Here is a 24,851-nt window from a genome sequence, read left to right as displayed (position 1 = left end):
TTTAAAAAATATACAATTTTCGTACATAAAAAATGAAGTAGCATTATCCATTTCTCCAGAATACTAGATTCGCACATGGCATCCTCTTTGCAAACGTTAATATATGCCTTGATTAAGAGTCTGAGCCCGTGGGTCAAATGTTTTCCTGAGAGATCAGGCCAAAAGCCTTTGTATATGATAATTATTCTTATATGATTCATTACTGTGTGAAACAATTATGTACCAGATATCTATACAGAAGAGTGCTCTGTTTAATATTAAATAAAATCTACACTCTGTAGCTACTCAAATTACAATATTTCTGTACACGTGACGCTATAAAAGAATACACGTAAAACCAGCTGGATCAAGTCCAATTTATTTTACACGTTTGGTTGAAATCAATGTGAACTAGTAGGCAGTAATATACAGATATGAAAACTGTTGTTTTCTTCAATTGCTGTGTAAATATACTGCACAAACATACTGTCAGCTTACTCTCTTTGCTATCCGGATTTAAAATACAAATGTAAACCGTGACGACTCAAAGTGTAAACGTAACCTTTCCAATGTTTGCCTTTCTGCTTATCCAGAATGTAAAGCATGGCGAGTAATAGACGGGACTGAGGCACGAACAACCACTTTATGTTATGCAACTGGCAGAGAGTTCTCACATTACAATATTTAGAGAAAACAGCAGGCAAACGAGTGAAATGAGCTAGTGTGAGATAGATTATCACGTCCATCACTTTAAAATTTGTGGAAATTGATCTGGGCAGGTTTTCTGAAAGGTATATTAAATCAGGTGTTGTGTTTAGAATAAGTTGGAATGGCAATCTAGGTATCAGCGCATATATCGAATGGTTATGTTTTTTTAGAGAGAGGCAGCTTCCATTATGCACATTAGAGATCATCAGCTCATCTTGAACACGATTATCTTTGCTTCACGAGAAGAAACATTTTCCCAAGCATGATATAGTGATTTTATTTGTGTTTAGAGGTCAGAAGCAGCAGGATTTCAATACTTCAGATAATCGTCAAGAAGCGTCCCTAAAACAAACAACAGAAGATACAATGAAGCCCGGAAATTATGTTGTATAAAGGCATAAACCAAAGAGAGAGATTTTTGTGTCCATACTGAAAAGCGGAAAGTATGTAAAGACCTTGGATCGATATATTTCTCAGGATAGTGATAACGTATCATTTATGAATACAATGATAACAGTGCACATATGGATGCATAAGATCATATGTATATGCAATATATGATTTAACGGCACCTTTCAACCTGTTGGACAATTTAATTCTGTCAACATTGGTGATTTCTTCTACTGACCTTAGGATACTGGCAATCAACGATGGAAACAAGCACGGGAATGCTGTACATTTTGTTGACCGTACTCTTATGTCAAATTAGTCGGTCAGAAGACTGCACAGAACTAGACCCGTGTGTCGGACATAGACCTAAATCTGATAATGGTTGTTGCCTTGGAAACCACGGAAGTCCATGTGGGGTCTCCACGGGTAGGAGCTGTGATGGAGAACTGGGGTTCTCCTGCAATCAAACAATTGCAATGTGTGAAGGTAATTTGACACAAGTATCGCGTCCCTTAAGTAAAATGTTACTTTTAGACCTAATTGGGAGGTTGACATTTATTTTGTTAAATATGTAATTCTCATATAATTACTGTCATCATCGATTATGTAAGTTTGGATATTTAACAAAAGTTGCATAAATCAATGGAATATTACCAAGCTTAAGTTCTCTGTCTGGCTTATACATTATTTATGTCAAATGAGTATTTTGAAGCCGTTGAACGTGAGTTTCAATTTCGCAGAGAAATAATTTTTTGCTTAGAAAAACGAACATACGACTACATTTAATCCTCTCCAATATGCGGACTTTGCATGAATATATATATATATTCGAGTGTCTTCTAAAACTAAAATTATGCATTTGCTGGATACAATTTTGGGCTGTATGTGCAACTTTTAGCCTTTTGGTTGTCTTAGGGGTTAATAATGGTACGGTGGTGGTGGTGGTGGAATTATAGCTGCGTATGTGCGCTGTCTTTACCTATATTTAGGTGCATTTGTTGTTGCTTAAATCGTGCATATTGAAATAAATAACATTTATAAATGCCAAAAATATCAACAATATCACGTATTTCTGTAACAAAAGTCCCTTTTATTGCTGAAATATACTTTTATATTCATTCCGTGTCACTTTTCAATTCCCCGAAACGTTGCACTGCAACATTAAAAAACTGTTGTGAAATAAGCTCAAGTAGTTTCCGAATAAAGATACTACTTTCTCAAAGGCACAAACGAGACAAGAACAAAGCAACAAAGTAATTTACTTATAGCATCTAAATTATATTATTTGTAGGTATTTACAAAAACGATGCAATATGAAATGAGGAATCCAAAGCCGTATGTCAGCAATACAAATTTGTGCCATATAAAGGGATGCCGACAACTGTCCAATAACAATTGTGTCCCAGATATAACCTTTACTTGCATTGCCGATTAATTAATAACATGTACAGTTTTGTTTTAAAGTAGTGTTTTGACTAAACGAAAAAACAAAAAACATAACTTAAACAGTTAAATTATAATAATTATATGGATTTTTTTCTCTACATTTGGATGTTGAAATCGTAGTTTTGCGAAAGCGAATTAATGGCAGAAAGATATGTTTTTGGTAATTTGGAAATGTCTTGTTATCCATGCATTCTTCTTGAGTCTGAGTGTACAATGATGGCGACATCAATGGGTTTCTTTGAATTTCATATTTTCTGTGCACCATTTTGATGTTTGGGAGATTCCAAAACCTAGAATTACATCATTAAACGTGTCGCCAGTGGAAGAGAAACGTTCCTCCACTTGGCCTCTTTCCAATTATTTATTTTACAATCTGATGTGCGGAGATTCATTCTAATATTTAATGTTTGCTTTACTCCAACATATTTGATGCTTCATAACTTGTGTGATGTCTAGCACTGGGGCATCATGCCGCAGACATGTAGCATGATGTCCCACCCAGTCACATTATCCTGACACAAGGCCGACTAAGTCCTAATACCATCCTCTTAATGCTGAGAGGCAAGCAAGGTATCTGTTAGTACCATTTTTATAAGTCTTTAGTATGACTCGGCCGGGGATCGAACCCACGAACTCCTGCATCCGAGGTGGACGCTCTAACCACTAAGCCTCTGGAGCGGTTCCTTCATACCTTGCGTGTAACAAGGTTCATTACATTCATGTGTTGTATGTCATAGCCTGGCACAGAATTTTTGAAATGACACATGCAAATGTGCTTGAAAATGTGTTTGATTATTTCAAGTGTTTTGTTACGTACTGCATCTGTTGTCTCCACCAGTCTTTTAATTTGCCAACTGTTGATTTCTTTGAGAATGGCTTGAACTTTGCCCCGTGTAACACGTTACAGATGGCTTGTGTGAAAATAAATCTTTCTACCACCAGAGTTCAAACCAATAAGGCGCGATGTCCACAACTTTGAAATAATCATTCTTTTAGGCTCAAAATAATGTAAAATGTAAATTTAATCATCTCTTTTGTGTTAATTGTTTTGTAGTGTTTGTTGCTGTTTGTAAATTTCTTTGACAAAGAATTAACGAGAGTTGAAAAGTCGTAAGCTATTTGAAAAGAAACAAAATAACAACTATTTTTCCGCTTTATATTGCTACATTTTTCTTAGACAATCCTTTCTCAAACAATCCTTAGCATATGAGATTCCTGGTGGAGGTCTCAGATATTCTGAAAGATATGATCAGGGCTGATTCCCAGTTTTGCAAAACAGTATATGGGGTAATTTTTACTGTGTGTTTCCCAAAGGCAAATGTTCTCAAGAAAAACATTTCAGCCTTTGATGTCCTGCGAATGTACACCTATTCGGCTTTTTTTAATTGAAGTTCTTTTCTCAGATGACATATCATAATTGGAAAAGTGCTGTTACGATTCACACACAAAATTCTATGAATTTCACAGTGAAGCCTTACGGGAGGAGGAGGAGGGGAATATTGACACTATGAACTACCCAATTATGTACAAAGTAACAATTTCACAGCAGGCGCGGGAAGAGTAAGTTGCTAAGTAATTTCCACCATTTCAACTTTTTTTCGGGGTGGGGGGGAACTTGATGGGGGGGGGGCAAAACTTGATTAAATGGGGGGGGGGGGGCAAGCCTTGACTGGGGGGGGATGGCAAACCTTGACGGGGTTGTTAATTTCCGTATATAGGCTACATCAATTTTACAGCACATGCCCCCACCCCCATGACGTCCCTGATTTCCACACTTCTCAGCCTTTTGATGATAATTTAAGCAAGTTAAACACACGTCAATCACTTTCAGTAAAGCTCATTCTGGTTGAGTTTATCAGTTAATGAAACAAACTATATTTAACGTAAACTGAAACTTAATGGACTATGTTAATAATCCATTGTTTTGTATACAAAATTGTCAACGATAAACCCTTCTTGTAGAACACCTGCATATTATTTTGCAATTCCCACGTATGTTAAAAAGAGATATATTGAATATAGGTAATACGAATATGGCAACAGAAAAAGAAAATCCAGACCTTTGTACAGAATGTACAATAAGCGAACAATAGAAAGGATGAAAAAAAATACTTCCTAAAATGATTATGGAATCCGTTGTTTTGTTTTGCAATTAATTTAAGCTCATAATTTTCGCGTGCAAACATCGTAAGATAGAACCATTTCTAATATGTATAAATACATATCATGTCGATTAAAGTCTAAATATGGCCATTAAAATTAGCACTGATTTAAAGGACTATGTTTTTCGTTTTTGCGTATTTTAGATGATCAATATTAATACTATGCTTGTGACCGGATAGGGCGACATAGTTTCTAGCCCACCCATCCCTAAATCACAATTTTGCTACTGTCGGTAAACATTCTTACATATAAATATTTTAAGTCGGCGAGAAAAAGTGAGCCATCCGGTGGGTGGGATAGGGTTGCATCAACTGATTTACATGATCGCTGTATCTTTTTTCCCGATCTGAATATCGGAATATTGTTAATCATTGTTCCGGCCAATACAACTATAATTTTCTCCAAGCAGATCAACATGTTTCTCTCCTCAGTAGTGAGCTCGAACTCAAGTTCCGCTGAAGAAATCAGATCAACATGTTTTGGTAAAATATACTGATTTATGAATTCCAGTACTGACGTGTTTAAATACATTTCTCGTAGAGCTCTGTTTATAAGATGCAGTTGATACTATAATTATCTCGATATTTCTTGACATCGTGTTAAGTACAATCTGCTTTTGACCTCAGCCACTCTGATCTGCACATATCGCCGCACTTCGAGTAAATGAAACCATGCCATATCTGCGTTTTAATGGATTTTACTGGCAGGAACTCCATGCAGTTTGGTTGCAAATAGCTTTCTTTCTATTCCTTTTAATCAGTTTTGATATGCTTCAACACGAATTTTAACACCTGGCAGTCATATATATCCGTGGGCAGAGATGCCAGAAATACGCTTGAAATAACACAATCATTTAATAGGGTACTAAACTTAAGAATGAGCAGTGTAACTATCTGCAAGATAAAGCAAACAGTTATTAAATGTTTCCTCGAAGTAGAGTTTGACTAAATGATGTACTGCACGTCTGACATGTAGCGTTGCGCCCTCTCTTTCTATCCTTAAGTTTCTCTGTAATGAGTATAATTATGCCCTAGCCGCAATACGCATGTGTACTCATGATTGACACGTTTACATAGACTTAAAATTTTTGGAGAACATTTTAAACTTAATTATATGCACATTTGATTTCGCTAGCGCGAATCTCACGATAATAGGTCAATGTATGGTTGATACATATCAATTTTAATTTGCATACGTTGTACATGCGATCCGGTGAAAAAAATTCACAACTCTAATGACGTTTTCAGCATGATGCAAAAGAATTTGCGTTCCAGGGTACATTACGCAATGATTGACACAATGCTCGTGATACAGATTGTTGCAATCCTTGAAATTATTTGAAAATATAATGTAATAAAAATAGATGTGTCTTTATCTCATACATTTTGTTATTATCGCCCACCAACTATCCTTGGCAGTGATGCCATATGTATGTATGTATGTATGTATGTATGTATGTTTGCATTTCAATGTCCGTTCAGATTTGCTATTTAAGTTTTGCTTGTTTCTGCATAGGAAAGTACAACTTGACGGCGATTGACGTCGGAATGAAGTCACTTACTCTTAGCTGGGATGATTTCAAACCACAACATTATTCGTACGAGTACATCATTCTATTAACTACAGTATATACCCCAGATACAACACAGTGGGAAAAATTACAGGTAGGAGATGAACATTTTTTGTTTTGAAAAAACTTCGATGCAACCTCTCTTGACCAGTCACCGAAGATATGGAAGACATGTTAGGTAAAATATAACTTCAAAAAGGATATGAGCGTGTGGTTAGGTACAAAGATTTTTGTTAAATGGAGGTGCTCGTCGTCACCGGAGCATGCATTGTATATACAATTTCACAATTTACAAACATGGATAAAACCGACATATGCTAAAACAGGTTCTGGGCCCCGTTTCACGATGCAACGTATGCTTATGCATCGTAAGTTTTAATATCTATATAAATATATATTCCTATTTCGTAAGTGTGTTTCACAAAGATGTCCTTAGGAACATTTCGTGAGTCTTAGAAAGACTTTTGCGTAAGCTACGCTTTTATATGGGAGGTATATAATAAATCATAAAAATATAATAGGGCACCAGCAAGATAGTTAGAAAAGACGGTGACGAAGATGACGACGACAAAAACTAGAATAACAATATAACGGACAGAAATATCTGGCAGAAATGACTTGAACAGTTTGTCAAGATACAGTGCATGTCTGTGTGTGCGCTTTCAATGAAGGATTTATAATTTTGCTGCTCCCAGGTACTGTCAGAGGTGCAGCACCCTTTCACCATGTCCAAAATAAAACCTTAAAACAATGCCTGTTTATCCATTAAGCACATTAAGCACGTGTTCATGGCACCAGCTCAGCATAAGTACCAGAGAAAAAAATCAGAATAATTGTTGATGATAAAACTGAACGAATTATATATGACGATATCAATCTGAATGAACGAGTATTTTGATTTGGAATTATGGCAACATTGATATGTTTTCTCCTTTTGGTTTTTATTATTGTCTTTATTTGAGTTTCACATTTTGTATGAGAGGATACCTTCATATTTTCAGTGCTTAGGGCCCTAGAAGGCATTAATCCGGCGCTGCCTGAGATAGATAGATAGATAGATAGATAGATAGGTAGGTAGGTAGATAGATAGATAGATAGATAGATAGATAGATAGGTAGATAGATAGATAGTAACAATCCAGGGATTTTACTTGACCAAGCGGTGTCAAACCCTAACACAATTTTTGATAGAAGTCATAAATCATAAGTCATAAATTAGTACAAGATCGCAGATCTCACAACTTCCCGATCGTCTTCCAACCGCACATTTGCATGAATTCTCTTTATTAACTTTCCGTAACGTACCGCTAGCATTTCACGCCGCAAAACTATACAACTCCCTCTAATAAAGGGAACTATGTTTACTACGCCACCTTAGGCCAGTCAAATCAGGGTTTTAAGCCCCACTTCTCCTGTAAAACTGTGTCACATTTACCACGATGGCAACGATAAAAGATGGCTGCCGACGACGCAATAATAATAATAATAATAATAATAATGAGGACTTTGTATAGCGCCTAATCTTTAGAAGCTCTAAGCGCTTTACAACATTAGACAACACATGTAACATAAAAAACATATATATTTTGTTATTACAAAAAACAAACACCATGAAATTAGAAAACATAAAAAACATGCTGAAAGTATTTAAGGTAGGAAACATTATTAGGTCTTTAAGTTTGTTCTTGCAGTCGAAATAAGTGAGTTTTAAGAGCACTCTTGAAAGGGATCACTGTGTCTTCGTGTCTAAGTTCAGTGGGCATTTCATTTCACGTTGCTGGGCCCTGGTATGCAAAGAACGTTGTCCATATAACTTCGTTTTCGAGGTGGGAATAATGAGTATACGATTGTCAGAAGAGGAGCGATCACATAGGTGAGGTCGGATAGGTATGTTGGACTGGAGTCCGTCAGTGAAATGTAGCACAGAGAACAAATTTTGTGTTTGATTCTGGATCGAATGGATAGCCAGTGTAGAGTACAGAGCAGGAGGGTGGTGTGCTCTGATCATGGTACTCTAAGGATGATCCGAGCAGCTGTGTTTTGAACTTTTTCAAGTTTCTGGAGTAGATATTGAGATGAATCAGACATAGCTGAGTTAAAATAGTCCAGTCTTGAAAGTACTAATGAACACACAAGTGTTTTAGTGGCATCAACTGAAAGATATTTGCGAATGGAGCTGATGCGTCTCAGCTCAAGATATGCAGCCTTGCATATGTTCATGACATGTTGCTGCAATGTGAGAGTACTGTCTAGAGTGACACCATGGTTTCGTACTGACTGCGTGAATTTAGTGTTGGTGTTGCTGACATTTTTGTTTGAGGTAAAGGATGTGAATGAGAAAGTCTTTGTGTTGTGATCAGAATGACCTCAGTTTTATCATCATTCATCTGCAGCTTGTTACATGTCATCCATGATTTCACATCAGAAATGCACTTCTCTACACCTTGGATAGAAACATCAACTTCAGTTGGGTGGCTAGATTTGTATATGTGAGTGTCGTCAGCGTACAATTGGTGAGACACTGGATGATGAACTATCACTCTTAAAAGCGGCTGAGTGTACAGAATGAAGAGAACAGGTCCAAAAACAGACCCCTGTGGAACACCACAACATAGATCAAATGGGCTGGAGTGTATTCCATTTGCATATACAATTTGTGCCCTGTTGACCAAGTAGGACTTGAACCACATTAAGGCTGTATCATGAATGCCAAATGGATGCTGGAGACGGTGAAGTTATATATCATGGTCTATTGTGTCAAATGCTGCAGACAAATCAAGGAGGGTGAGGACTGTAATCTTTCCGCTATCCAACGCAGAGAGAATGTCATTAACTACTTTTAGAAGAGTAGTTTCAGTACTGTGGCAAGGGCAATATGCAGAATGTACATTACTAAAAAGACTGTTTGAATTTAGACGAGATACAAACTGGGATAGAACAACCTTTTCTAAGATTTTTGATAAGAATGGGAGATTAGAAACTGGGCGGTAGTTGTTTAAATCGTTATGGTCGAGTGTTGGTTTCCTCAGCAGAGGCTTTACAATGGCAGTTGTGAAAAATGATGGCAATTCCCCGGATGAGAGAGAGAGGTATTCATAACATCAGTTAGTGAAGGCAATACTATATCTAAGCACTCAAGCAGCAATGATGTTGGAATTAGATCAAGTTCACATAACTTTGGTGCACTCTTCATCACGATTGTACGTACTAAATCCATAGGGACAGGTTTAAATGCTGCTAATGGTTGCCGCTGAGATTCTGTATCCCAACTGTTTGGTGACGACGAGTCAATTGAAATGTGTTGTCAAGCTTATCTCTGATGGTTTGTACATTGTCACGGAACTAATTTGCAAACAGGTCCGGAAGGTTGACTAGAGAGAAGGTAGTTGGAAGTGGTGTACATTTGTTCTGTGACATTAGCTTGTTAGTAATCTAGAAAAGCTCTTTGCAGCTGGAACGTTCCATGATCTTAGTACCATAGTTTGCTGATTTCGCTGCATGGACTATGTTCGTAACGTTCTTCTTAGCGGCTTCATATATTTGCTTATGAATAGTGAGTCTGGTTTAAAGCCAAAACCTCTCAGCTTTACGGCTGTCTCTTGTAGCAGTGCGAAGCTGGTCCCTAACACTGCTATACCATGGATAACACTTTTTAACTGATACTCTGCACTTGGTGGCTGGGGCATGTTTGTCGAGCAATGAACGCTGGCTGTTTTCGAGTTGTTCCGATGTAGGAGGTAAGCAAGTTGTTAGGTTTGCTTGGATGTCATGTATTGGTTCTATTTATCATATTGAGATTTCTATTAGTAGCAAATAAAGCTGGAGGGTTAGGGACTGATACATCAAGATGGCATATAATGCAGAGGTGGTCTGATGCAAATTCGTGGAATTCCAGGGAGGACCGTAGAATATTATCATCAGGTCTATGAAGAATCCAGCCTAAAATGTGACCATGTTTACGGGTGGGTTGGTTAACTGACTGTTTGAGGTTGAAAAGATTAATGGAATCTAGGAGTTTTGATGTGTTTGAGTTTCCGGGACAGTCGAAGTGAAAGTTAAAACCTCCAAGAATAATCAGGTTGCCACCTATCGAATTTCCATACTCCAGGAGATTCGAAAACTGCTCCAAAAAAGAGAGATTCAGTCAGCTTGTTATTTCCACTAGGATGAGGGCGGTATAGGCAGAAAAATGGACTGACCTTTGTTCCAGTGTGAGTGTGGTTTGGACTTATTCAAACAACATGTGGTAGAAGTTGAAAGTTGTGGTGTGGTTACGACGTTTGATCACGGATTTTTTTTATTACAGCAATTCCACCTCCGTGAGAGTGGTGGGGGAACGACTTGATGGAGTAACCGGTTGGTGTTAGATCCGCGCACTTGGGCTCATCGCCTGATGTTTTTAGCTATGCTTCTGTCTGGACAAAGACGTCGATATTCTGATAGTTGATAAAATTAACTATTTCTGTGCGATTTTCCGGTGGTCGTCGTACTGATTGTGCATTGAATAATGCAAACACGCATACGAGTAACTCTGTGTGTGTGTGTGTGTGTGAGATTGTTGAGCTAGAAGTCGATGAATAAACATCATTTTACTAACATGACGAAGGCAACGGCTACGCAAGACTTCTTTAGTTATTTATATCAAGATTGTTATATAATCACAATATAAATTTTCAGTGATAATAGGAACACTTAATGGGTGTTAATAGTTTATTAAGCTCACTATGAAATCATAATAAATCAGTTGAAATAATATATTTGACTCTCTTTAGAAATACTGTACAACTATTGTGGATAATACCAAGATTTTATTTTGTACATCACCAAGATGTTTTTGGTACATCTTTCCATTTTAAATTTTTTCAATAATATAGATGTCCCTTTTATGAATACCAGCTTCTTGTTTTAGCTAATGTTATGTATATTTTATATAATTTATATTTGATTTAATTTAATCGTTTGTTTGTAAAATTAATATTTTTTATTTCATTACTTGCTATTGTAACGGAACATTATTTACTGGAATTCAGTTCAGCTATGTTTGACCTGACCTTTTTGAAAACAACTGATAATAGAAACTTTGTGCTGATCTAGTTCTTGACCTTGATTCAGAACCAGTAAGAGTTGAAGTAAACAACTTCTTTTAAAAATTGTTTTTGATTCTTTCTCTGAGTAAGAATCATAAAGTGAAATCGGGGCCATTCTTGGAGTACGTGACCAATATGTATCAATTAGGGTTTTCCAGAGGATTGACCCACATCCGGGGATCTGTTTTGCGTCGTAGCTAGTTTTATTATTGATGTTTTGAGAAAGAATAGTCAATACCTTCCTGAACACTTGAGATATTAAAGTGTTTTATGTTATGACCTGTTTTCGGGCTAATTATTTTTTTTCTTCAAATTATTTGGATTCCAAGAGATTATATTTCCCTGGAAGTACTTGTGCTCAAAATTAATTCTTGGACAAAGACAGTTATCGAAATTTACACAGAATTCAAACACTGGAATACTATTTTCTGTGGTTCATCAAAGATTCGAAGTCAGTTTCATTAAGACTGTTTATTACTAGCACTTCTATTTTTTAATTTATGGATTATTCTTGGATTATTATTTGGATTTGATTCGTAAAACCGTAAGTTCTTTTTCTCATTTTTACCTTGCTTTTCTAGGGAAATAAATTATTTGTTAAATTTTACAAAGCATGTTGTCTTCACTCTTTTCTTGTTTCTGTTTGAAAGAGCCTAAACACGTAACAGCTAACAGTTATCTTTATTTTTCCTAAGAAAGGACCACAGAGTCTGCATGACAGAATTCCTATTATTAGCAGTTATTAAAACATTTAATAATTTGAGTTTCCCGTCGTTTACAGTAAAGACTTTGATTTTTTTCTTTGAGTTATTAAAGGACAGCGGGGCCATGGGTGTCCGAATGATCCAAAGCGATCGCCTTTACCAATCACTGCCATCTCTCACCTTTGCCAGCTTGGGTTCAAGTACTGAGGTGAATCAATGTGAAGACGTGAGGATGTCTTGCCAGTATCTTCCCGTGGGTTGGTAGTTCTTACTGGGGTCTTCCCGGGTTTTCCTCCAGCAGTTTTTCTGACCGCCATGTATAGCCTATCATGTGCTGAAAAATGGCGTTACCCCCAAAACAACAACTTTAAAAGACATCTGCTATTCTCATTATTACAATACAAAGTGAAAACGTTTCCAACGTCGCAGGTAAGAAAGCGGAAACAAAATGATATACGCAATGAATAGAAGCTATGGAAAAGAACATAGTCTATTGACCTAGGTTTGTAAGTATCTTATCTCTTTACTAACATCAGTATATTCAATATGACAATATATTTAATATTTGTAAGAACTTTTGTCGTTATTTGTGAAGAATTTAAATAAACTTCCTGATTTAATATCTCACTTGTTTAATTTTTTGGGCTAATCAACAAAGTAAAATCTATACTTGGCATATTGTTTTGTTTTTTCAGAGAAAGTTTATACCTATGTTCTAATGCTTTGTTAGAGAATGACCCACTCATGGTACGGTATTTAATTGAATGTCAGCGCAGATGACAAAATTACCCTCTCTCTGTGATTTTTGCTCTTCGCAAAGATATTCAGGAAAATACTTGCCAATAATACCTGCCATGGGTTTGCGTAAAGTTACGTAATATTGTAAGGGAATTTTAGAAAAAAACCTACGTAATTCTCATTAATGAAACAGCCGTAATCACGTACGAATGTCGTGCATAAAAACTTAAAGAAAATCTTGGGCATACGTTGTTTTCTGAAACGGTTCCATAGAGCAGTAATGAGACTTGAAATTTATTATTTTTGTTAACGTATATAACTATTTTTTTTGTATTTTTAGCAGGTGTGGTAAGTTTAAAATATATTCCTGAGATTTTCCATGTTAGAAAAAGAGTATATTGTACGAGTGCTCATTTAAAATGGAATATAAGAGCCATATGCTAGAGAATGATGCCAGCTAGAGAATGATGCCAAGTAATCACATAACAACAAAATCCATTGATTTTATTAGGGTTGTTCATGTATCGTATAACAACACATATTATATACAGTGATGTCGGGCATTTATGCAAACTTAAGGTTACCGTCTCCAATACTGAAGCAAAAGGAATACCAAATTCGACCAATTGACGAAAATAAAATACTGCAATGCTTGCCATTTGGAAAGAGGCAATTGTCACCAAAATATTCTGTTCAAAATACTATTAATTTTGGACACACATGATACCACCCCCGTGTTTTCATGACTCGCGATATGTCAGACTATTTTGCGCACAGCTTTGAAAAGATGTAATGTTTATCCATCGGGGTATATAAATAAAATACATTACTTTGGACTGTTCCTGTCAGTAGTTCAGTTGAGTAATTAGGTCAGGTTTATAGCTAGTTTTACAAAATTCAACGTAGCAATGCCAATAAATGGGAAGAGATAGTAAGCAAACTAAACCGATCTTGTCAACTTTGTTAAGAAAAGTTCAACGTTTTATAAAAAAATAAGATATTATATGGAAGAGAAACAGCAATGAATAGGATGTAATCTGTTTACAATGTCCAGTTTATGGGGAAAAATTACTAAAAGATATAGAAATAGACTATAAGCCAGGGAGTTTCATGGGAATCAAGTTCTAGCGTCAAGTCGATACGTTGGGTAGAAGACGATTATGTTCGTGTGGAAAAACTTCTTGCTAAACTGGAAACTTGGAATAAGATGCAGAATTTTTTTAAGGTATACATTTACATCTTTTATATAATGTATTTATTTGTATGGTTCTAGAAGTCACATAGTACATAGGATTTTATGGGTTACAGGTTCAAGAAGGTCACGGAGTGGGTCTTCATGTTGTCATTTAGAAATCACATTTTCGTATGCATTTAGATAATAAATGTGCGATATTTTGGTACACTTTATGAATATCACTTTCCTTAATTAAAGGAAGATCGTTCTTTCTTGATACAAAATTGATTTTTTGACCCAAAATAGCACGTGACCCAATGTTTACAGAAATGACGTGTCGTTGCGCAGAATTACAAATCTTGCAGAATTAGTTACAGATATTGTATTATATATATATATATATATATATATATATATATATATATATATATATATATATATATATGTGTGTGTGTGTGTGTGTGTGTGTGTGTGTGTGTGTGTGGAGAGAGATGACTTAAAGCATTGCCGTTTCGCATATAAAAGGCATGATGTCATTGATTTTAGGATGTGTTATGACAGGATTTAATAAACAAAATATTAAACTGTAAGACACATTAGTCATGACATAATTTGTCCAGTGTACCTTCGCTTTCTATTTACCAGTTTATTTTTTTTTCCAGATATGTTTGTTATTGTACAAGACGTCTACTACATAACAGACCACCACGCTCCAGCATCTGCGAATATTTAGTATAGTATTGAAAGACTTGATTTTATGTATCTATTGGGACCCAATATGTTAATTTATGTATTACTACTGCAAGTTAGATTATACTCATGCATCAGCTAAAATTTGGAAAAATATGTACATAAGGTGAATAGTTTTCTCTGATTTTGAGGCTCATGTTTATATCGCAATGAAACTACTTTTTCAGGTTGGAATTGATTCCTCTGTCACTCTCAACAACCTTCTTCCCGACACTATATATTTCATGCGTGTGGGAACTTGGAGTGACCCTTTAAAAGGGTTATATCAAGTCCTTACTGAGGTAATCATGGTCCACACTAAAGGTAAATATTTGTGGTAAATGGAAATATATTAATTAATATTAATTACGTTGCACAGACAGCAATACATATATAAAAATAAAAAATAAAACAATACATACAGATAGATAAAAGGGTACATCCATCCATCCGTCCATCCATACACACATAAACACGTACATACAAAGATACATACATACATACCAACATACATACATACATATATACACACGTACATACAAACATACACACACATATACACATACATACATACATACATTTTTAATAACTTTTTGAGAGAAACGGTGCACATTGTTCAGATCGAGAGACAAGGTCATTCTTTTTCTGATTGAAACTGGAGTTCTTCTCTTTTTAAATTTTGATATAGATATGTATTTCATATGAGTAAAGAACACAACTTGATAAAGCAAAATATTAAATTCTCAAACATTATTTATTTAGAAAGGACGTAATCTACATTTTCAAAATTAAATAACTGTTTACATACATACATACATACATACATACATACATACATACATAGGGACATACATATATACAGACAGACAGACAGACAGACATACATGCATACATACATACATGCATACATACATAGCAACCAACTAACACATCAATATATTTACAGTTAAGCATTATTCTGAGGCTGAGATCTGGTTCCATTTTGACTAGAGTTATGATATTTGATGCACACGGCTATAAGAATACGAGGAGTATCTAAAAAGGTCTGAATATTTTGTAGTAGAGCTTTTTTGTTTCTTTGAGCCCGTGAATGTATTTAATACCAATTGATAGATTCATTAACGTTCTATAAAATCAAATGAAGCTGACTAATGCACGACGGGCATCTCTGCGTGTGACGAAACGTAGTTAAATGGTGTAAAGAGGAGAAATTTCTACAACTGTTCTGAGAGCATAGTGTAAAATCCGAACGCCTTTAGTCTAATCTCCGATTGATGTCAAGAAAAACTTCAATAAAGCTTGTGGATGTATTTTTATGGCATAACTATAATTTTGAGTTGATTTCATTGTTTTAAAGATAAATGGCACGAATCCATGAAATATGATCTGCGCTCTGGTTTTCTGCAATTGGTGAACGATAAGTAGCAGTTATAAAGAGAGAAAATGAAGAAAATGCCAAAGTGCCACTCACCCGATATGAAGAAAGTGAACTGAGGCGTATGAGTAAGATTGTCACACGTGATGAAACATGATCAAAACTGCTCGATAATAGTTTTATAGGCATTTATTTCCCGATGCAAAACACCAGTTCTTCCAGGTGCATCACTTAGATAGTGTAAATGGACATTTGTATACCTTCAAAGTGTTAACAAAATTTTGGAGTCTTATTGAGCCGCCTATCTGTGGGCAGGTACCTGCTATAGTTATCTAATTCATGACAACGCACTTGTGCATAAATTTGCCGTTTTGACAGACTTCCTGAAAGAGCACAGCATCGAAACTTTGCATCATCTACTACACAGCCCTGACTGGGCTCCAAATGGCTGAAATTGGTTGTGAAAACTTTGCAGAGGGACAGACAATTTCAAAGCCTCCTTGCAGTTGGAAGTGCTGTTTTCGAGTGTATGAAAAACATATCAAAAGTAAATAAAGAATGGTCTTTAATTATTTGATTATTAGTGTTTAGCGTGCATGGGCAGTACTTTAAGGGTACAGACTGATATGATAGTCACCAATGAATGACTTTGTTTTCAGCACACTAATATTCAGATCTTTTTAAATACTCTTCCTGACGTTCATTCACTGCTGATTTTGCACATTTTTCTTGAAGTAATGGTATTTTTGTGCACTATGATTTGTTTCAGATTAGGTATGTTTTAGATCACTGTTACTTATGAAGCAATGCATGACTTAGGTATTTTTGAACGTTGCTTGATTATAGATTAAACCGTCTTAGATAATTGTATGGAGATGACAACTGATCATCGCTGTTAAAGGTTACTTACAAGAGCAGACTATTAGCTTAGTTTACATAGCTTATTTTTAAATAATTGTTTCAATAAATTTTTAATCAATATTAGGCATGAACCGATAGGAGGTAAATATGAATTCCTTTATGCTCGGCATTATAAACAAACAATTTTGAAGACGGCGCCTACATTTACGACAATTGTTGCACATTCCTACCAGTTCATTTTCTTTTTAGCGTTTGATGTTTTTGAAAAAGTTTCTGAATATAGGAATTTCGTTGTTTAACTCTAAGATCATAGTTTGCAGGCGACAGATTATATAAATAAAGATTGATGCGAAAGATTGTTTAATCGCACGTGTAATGTGTTATGAACAACATAGCAGAGAATGATTTGTTTTCTTTACTTTTGTAGATATTGCTATTGTTAATGCAACACAAAGATAACACACATCTTGCAAAGTTAAAATGACCAAGTAGCACAGTAGGGGATTAATCCAAGCGTAAACACTTCGACTTCGGTACAAAATCAACTATTATTATTACTAATAATATTTATTCTCTTTTTTTCCAACAGCCGCCGAGTTTTGTCTTTATAATGGAAAGAGGATTGGAGTCGGGGAACGGTTCGAAATAGAGTGCGAAGACCGCTGTGTATGTCGGACAGATGGAGAATTACACTGCGACCCAGTATGTTCATCCTCAGAGAAAGGGAAGCTGCAAGACCCCCGATACGACTGTAATGAATATTGGGCCGCTGACCCGTGTTGTCCGGTCATTGATTGCCACCTCGAGTGTGCGTAAATGACTCCAAAATGGCATTCACGATATATTGTCAGATCATGAATTAAACCTGTAGAAGTCGAATATTTTGTTAATATATTAGCTTGACCCGACCTTGAATTCGTTTGTCTCTCTGTTTGGAACATACATTTTTTCAACCGCTTGACCATTATATACAACTTTAGGATGTATGTTATAGCTATCTTTGTGTCCAAGAAAAGAGCGCCATAATTGTGTCATGTTCACACTCTTCTAAAAAGCTGTCCCATCATTACGTACATTCACTTAATATATTTCTTTTGCCTAATGACTTTTCTGTCAATGAAGAATTCAACCTGAACATGCTCTGAATCAAAAGGCATAAGCAGAAAAAAATGCCAAGTCCTTTTTTGGGGTCTTTGTAAGATAACATGTTTTTCTTTATGCTTAATTATACTTAGTCACTTAAGTATGCTAAATTATTTCGGCACATATTTGTCATATTAATTTTCAAAATAACAAAAGTATTTGAAATGATGATTACATGGGTAGTTCCTCTACCCATAAATAAACACGACACTTATCAAGTTATCTATCGTAGTTTTCGGTACTCCATTAGCCACATGTTTAACGTTAACTATTTGTACGTCATGAGCTTTGTCTCTGACTGTTTCGTGGTCTTAATGTTCACATTAGCTAATGCCATATCTCTTGATCCTTTTGGAGTCAAATCGCACTAGAGCAAACAAGAGATAGGAGACAGCTCAAGTATACAGTACTCAAATAGCATCTTCAAATTTAACAAACCGCTCAAACGATGGCGTATACTCAGGGTTAACCACGCTGCTGCATCCCTTCACAGACCATTTTCAGTGAGTAAACTTGAAGAATAGCCTCCTCAAATTTACGTTTCGAAGAGCTTGCAAAAAGCATAGACAACAGGGAAATAGAAATCTAAGAAAAAACTATTCCTCGGTCGATCTCTTTGTTATCAGGAAAGTAGTTTTCTACTTTAATTATTCAGATTGATGTCGTAAATGTAACTAGTTTTGTTTCGGTCTAAGGGAGTTTGTTAGTAAACTAATGATAGGGTGGTCAACGTTCACATATATGCATTGTAATGAGAGAGAGAGAGAGAGAGAGAGAGGAGAGAGAGAGAATCACTTATATCCACTTACTCAAATCAAATGTTCTATTTCAGTGGATTGCAAATACCAGGGAGAAAAACTGCCTCATGGATATCAGTGGAGAATCGGGTGTCAGGAGGCATGCAAGTGCTTCAATGGTCGTGTGACGTGCGAGCCCGTATGTTCAGAAATGCAACCACCGCAGAACTGTGACGGTCCTGTTTTTCGTCAGGATAACGAAAGCTGTTGTGGTCATTGGGAATGTACAGACTTCAGTAAGTCACAGCGGATGAATGGTTAGCACTTTCGGCAAGAATGTTTAGCATTATGGACACGTGATTAATTATTTTCTCTCTACTTTTTTATTTTTATATTGAACAGTTTATTTTGGTACTACATGTGCCATGAAAAAAAAAGAATTATATAAAACGTGTGAAATAACTGAGGTCGGAAATTATTCTTTTTATGAAAATGTCTTGTAAAATGTTGTAGAAACGTAGCAAAATGTGTTCTTAAAGCTCATGAAATTAGCAGACCGAATCTAGTATTCCGCTTAGAATAACGACCATGATATTATCTTGTACGTACATGTATAACGGGTGATATTGATGTTGTCAGTTTTCGAGTAGATTTTCCTCAAAGCGGTTTTTATAGGTACATGAGATTTACATGATTTTTTGACGTGCTTAGTTTATCTTATTAAAGCCTGGAAATTCAATTTTACTCTTCTTGTTACTCTTTCTAAACAGTACACAAGTTAATAAATCAGCAAATTGTATTAAAAATCTTATTTCTAATGTTCACCGATTGAAAATTTAGCATGAAAATCAATATATCATTTCCATTAACATTACATATTTCGCTAGCATGCGTTCTTTGTAATTAGAGATATGTCATAAAATAGGTGGCTACTGCTTCTAAATTTTGACACGTATATCTATTTTCAAACTTAATCTTTCTATTCTTTGCCACAGATCTCACATCTAGCCCAGTCAAGTTATACCAGAAGGTCTTGTTATGGGCTGAAAATGTAACAGATACGGCAGTCATATTAAGATGGATTTTTCCGGATTCCGATATTCTCAGCAAAGGGGAATTAACTCTGAATTATAGGACTAATGCATCTAACACATGGATGCCCATACAGGATGTGAATTTTTATAGTACATGTTTTAATCTCTCGGGGTTGAGTCATTCTACTGCTTATGAGGCAGTCATTTTCTTTTCACCGTTCCATGACGTAAACACTTATGCTGCTGGCTCAACGTCATTTACGACGCTGAAATGTAAGTTACTGCGATTTCTTTGTGACTCAATCACTTGTTTTCATTATTTTGTTTCTTGGGTAACAAGAAATGTTAACATAGGCATGGAAACATAATTAAATCATTAAATATTTAGTTATTATCCTGTATTCGTAATATTTTGAAAATACTATCAGGAGAAAGAGTACCTTGGCAGCATTTTTTGAACATTATTTTTTTTAGCCTACACTGTTATCATTTTTGCCGCAAAAGCATCTGTACTAGCTTTTGATACTATAACGGTATCATTCAAAGTGTGTGTTTATTATTATTTATCTTCAAATAAGCGAATTATACAGCAAGTCATTTTCTTCAAATTCAAAATGTTATATAACCTTGATAAATCCATCTGTAACTCCCAATAAACCACTACCGCATGATTGATTTTGTCGTTACTAATGTATATACTCATAATTTGTTCTTTTCACAGCAAGAAACAAAAATTTGAATGTGAGAGTATCTCTACGCATACTGGAAATATCAACTACTGCGGTGTCCATAGAGTCACGCATACTTCCACGATATCGTGACCACTTAGCTTCTATTATGAAAATTCTCTGGAGTGCGACAAGGTCTCAAAATATATCATCATTTATTACCAATAGCTCATCAAGTCTTCACACTATTTCTGGATTGGAACAAAACACATTATACGTAATTTGGCTAGAGGTTCTTCTGAATAATGGAGCCATGATTAATTCCACCGAAGTTCATTTTGTCACAAAAGATTCGAATGGTATGTTGTACACGAATACAATCAATGGCTAAATAAATGTACAAGTAAAACAAAGATCTTCTTTAAATCTTTGCTTTTGTAGAAATACATTACAACGGTAAAGACGCGTGCTTAAAGCAAGAAATGTTAAATTTCCTTCTGCTGTGTTCTAACATTAGTGAGTTATATTTTGAGAAAGTGTCATAGTTCTTATTCATTAATAATATAGTCTTGTAAAAATGAGTTAAAACTAAAAGCTACATGAATATTATTAAATTTAAAATTTTAAAATAAGACTAAATTCTGTGTCTGATGATTAATATTCAGTCGAAACCGATCTAAAAGTTAGCGTTACCATATTACAGAGCTAATAATTATGGGTTAATTTCGCTTCCATTGCGAATTTTAGGAAGGAATACCTTTTGTGACCAGCAATTGCAGTATAATTGTCGACGATATGATTCTGATTTTTAGTTTTTCTTTATCAGTACCATGTACAGAAAAGTTAAATGATAGAACTAGGCCGCAGATTTTGTTCTGACGAATCCTTGATAAATCATTTTCGATTGGCTAACTACTTTTGTCTTTTATGTTTCATACGGATGATTTAATTTCAGTTATCTCAGCTGGACCACCCGCGTTTCATCCAAATACTGCTATTGTGGTTTCCATTCCCGTCATATCAGTGATTGTGTTGGCACTTCTCATTGTGACGATAATTTACACGACAAGGACAAGAAGAAAATGTTCGAAGCATATCAGCGAACGTTCTGACGCTACCATAATCACTGAGGTAAATGGTTCTGGAAATGAAATGATGAATTCGGTTGTTTATTTTCATGTGCTGAGGTATAAAGTGCAAACATTTCATTTTTCAAATCATCTACGATAGGAGAAAGAAACTTCCCATCATGAATTGGAGGTGTCGCCATATTATTGCGCTCTCATTCTAATAGACAGATCCAACTTGTTTAGCATTTCATGGTCTTTTCGACTGGTGCTACCTCAGGACCAATCATGTTTATACAGTCAGTAGGGATTTTGTCGATCTTCAATACTTATAGATGCGGCATCACTAATCCTCCAAACCATGTCGATTCACTGTCGTTGCCTCGTTTGAGTAACTTAGGCAATATTTTTCTTTACCTCGGTGCTGCTGATATACGGTATTCTGGACATGTTTTACCTTCGTCTGTCAAGTACCTTTTCCAATCACTTTTTTGTTTCGTTTTTAGATAATCAAAATCTACGACGGTAACTTCAGATCCTTCCTTCTTTCTTTTTTTACCACTGCTTTATGTAAACACACGAGCAACTGCATACACAGGATTAGTTCCATAAAGATTTGTTCGGCTGAAGTACGAGTCAGGAAGACTTATGGGTATCATTACACTAAGTCAGCCAATTACCTCTTATTGTTCTGTGTCCTGTTGTAGTTTTCAAGAAAATAATTAATATTTGGTTTGTGATTTCTTCCTGAAGAAATGATGTGCAGTGGGGAATGCCACGTACATATAATAGAAGCATCATTAACAGCTAAACAGAAAATAACATATTTTTTCAATTCTGCATCTCGGCTATTGCATAAGATAATGAAGCAAAAATGTATGGTTTGTAAGGCTCTGAAAAGTTCACGTGCAGTAAAAATTTCAGTTGTTTGATTACAATATAATTATTTCCCCAAAATGCAACATAAGCTGAGTAGAGTGTGGGTATTTTATATCCAAGTTAGTGCCTGACATTTGTAAGATGTGTTCGCGCATTTAAAACCGAAAACTAATGCACTGAATGTAGTAAAAGTAAGGAGAAATAGAGGAAATATATGAAAGAATTTAAACGTAGTAAACGTTAGACATCTGAGAAGATAAGGGAACTATGTCTTCAGATGTTTATCTGTAACGGAGATACATGCAGTTTTTGTACGGTAGATAGTACGCGGTTTCTTTTTAAATCTGTAACAATTTAATGCACGTAATGAAGACGAATCTTAAAGAGGAAGACTGTATCTCTAGTTAAAACGTAAAGTATGGCATATTTGGCAAGTACTGTCCATCAGATATGATGATGTCCGTGATACCGGATGGAAAATAGTTGTGTTGTAGCTGTTAAATTAAGGAGTCAACGGTGCTGTATTCGAGGTTTCAAGGATGTGAATGAAACTTTTGTCGCAGATTGAATTGTACCGTCAGTTTGTAAGCATATATCTTTTTCTAATAAGGCTGATGAGTAGGTGGCACATGGTCAATTGGACACGTGATTATATATAAATAATCTACAGTCTTTGCAGATGCATTTCACAGGAAATCGCATTTGTCAGGAAGATAACTATTTTTTAGATAATCCGACGCCGGGATATACTGTTTCACTTTAAATCGATAATTTTTATTTTACATACTTAATCATGACTTCTACAACATCGAGTACAATTTCAATTAAAAGTTTACAAAAATATATTACATCCTGGATAAAATGTAAAGGGTCATTTTCAAACACTCATCACACATGACACTAGTGACCTACTTCGTTATATACGTTTCCTAGGCTCTAATGCTTATGTTGTTAATTCCCTCGATCGTTCGATAAAAACACACGGTTCAATTCCATTTTCAAATAACAAAAGTGTAAAAGTTATATTTTGCACATGATCATGTCGATCACGTTCATAGCTTTAGATGTCTGTTGTCATGCAGTGTGTACGTAAATAACTGTTAAGACCAATCCCGGCACGGAAATCTCCCGAAAGTGGAGCACACAAGGGTGGGTGTTTAAGTAGAGTGTTGACAGCTCTGGGCTTACTAATTTCACGTTTTCTCTGCGTCTCAGCAATTTTCTGCTGTTCTGCTCCGAGGGTACCAGATGTGATATTGCTGCGCAAGGAGGGATGATCTTTCGCAAGGGTCTTCCTTGCAGCTCTGTTGATATGTAATTTTTTCGAGGACACTTTCAGTGAGTCCTTGAAGCGCATCTTTTGTCCTCCAAAAGCGCACATCCCCGCGTAGTATTTTGTAAATAATGTTCAAGATATAACATCAGAATACTTTTTATTAACGTCGTTTTATGTTTAATGTTTTGTGTGTGTCTTATATAATTGTTTGCCTTTTGTAAAGGATAATCGGGTTACAAGAGCGTTTAGAATAGTCTCTAAATGAATATAACAGTTCATTCGTTCAAACGGAAAATTAATGAAAGCTAAACTTTAGTAGCCAATAATGTAGTCCATGTATTATACATGTCAACTTATATTTCTACTGTTCTAATACAAGTATTTGTTTTATACTCAGATGCAAATGGGTAAATACCAAGCATTTGAATCCAGTGATGTGGCCGTTACAGACGAAAACATGCCCAGTACGATTACAGACTTGCAACATCCCTAACCGATGCAGTGAACAAGTTATATGCCAAAATAAACAGCTTTTCTTTGTTTTTGTTTCTTCTCTATCGTTTGTTTTATTGGTGCATAAGTTTGGAAATTGTTCTCAAGGGACGCACTAATTTTCTTGATAAGTGCTAGGGTTAAAAATAATGTATGTATGTATGTATGTATGTTATTTAATTTTGAAATGTAAATAACGTCCTTTCTAAATAAATAATGTTTGAGAATTTCATATTTTGCTTTATCAAGTGGTGTTCTTTACTCATATGAAATGCACATCTATGTCAATATTTAAAAGGAGAAGAACCCCAGTATCAATCAGAAAGGGAATGATCTCGTCTCTCTATCTAAATAATGTGCACCATTTCGCTCAATAAGTAGCAGTGAGACATGAAGGTGATCAGTGATATTTCTTTGTCTACTCTAATTAACTTTAAATAACGACAGTTATACTAATATTTCGACGCTTCTTACATTCTCAAATAGTCTTCTTTTCTGTGTGATAATGCTGGATGTATGAGATAAATTTGACATTATTTGTATACTGCTTAACCCCGATATGCCGTATTCGATCCCTGAGTATGGTTGTTGGTTGTTCACAATGGTCAGTGATACGCCTGCTATATTTTGTT

At 35.5% G+C, this 24,851-nt stretch overlaps 1 protein-coding gene across 1 annotated transcript; it reads left to right on the top strand.

The window, feature by feature from the left end:
• Positions 1-397: 397 nt before the first annotated feature.
• LOC149804907 (uncharacterized) lies at positions 398-24,269 on the top strand. Its single transcript, XM_089945728.1, has 9 exons — positions 398-1,563; positions 6,202-6,350; positions 14,876-15,011; positions 17,513-17,731; positions 18,899-19,099; positions 19,799-20,110; positions 20,559-20,864; positions 21,461-21,636; positions 24,125-24,269. Exons 1-9 carry the CDS (start codon positions 1,338-1,340, stop codon positions 24,218-24,220), a joined length of 1,821 nt encoding a protein of 606 aa, XP_089801854.1. The 5' UTR covers positions 398-1,337; the 3' UTR covers positions 24,221-24,269.
• Positions 24,270-24,851: the final 582 nt, after the last annotated feature.

The sequence above is a fragment of the Sinohyriopsis cumingii genome, chromosome 2, assembly GCF_028554795.1.
Source record: "Sinohyriopsis cumingii isolate HCF-2022 chromosome 2, ASM2855479v2, whole genome shotgun sequence".
In the NCBI taxonomy this organism is placed as follows: Eukaryota; Metazoa; Mollusca; class Bivalvia; order Unionida; family Unionidae; genus Sinohyriopsis; species Sinohyriopsis cumingii.
Note: the sequence above shows the minus strand (reverse complement) of the source record. Positions and strands in the feature narration are given on the sequence as shown.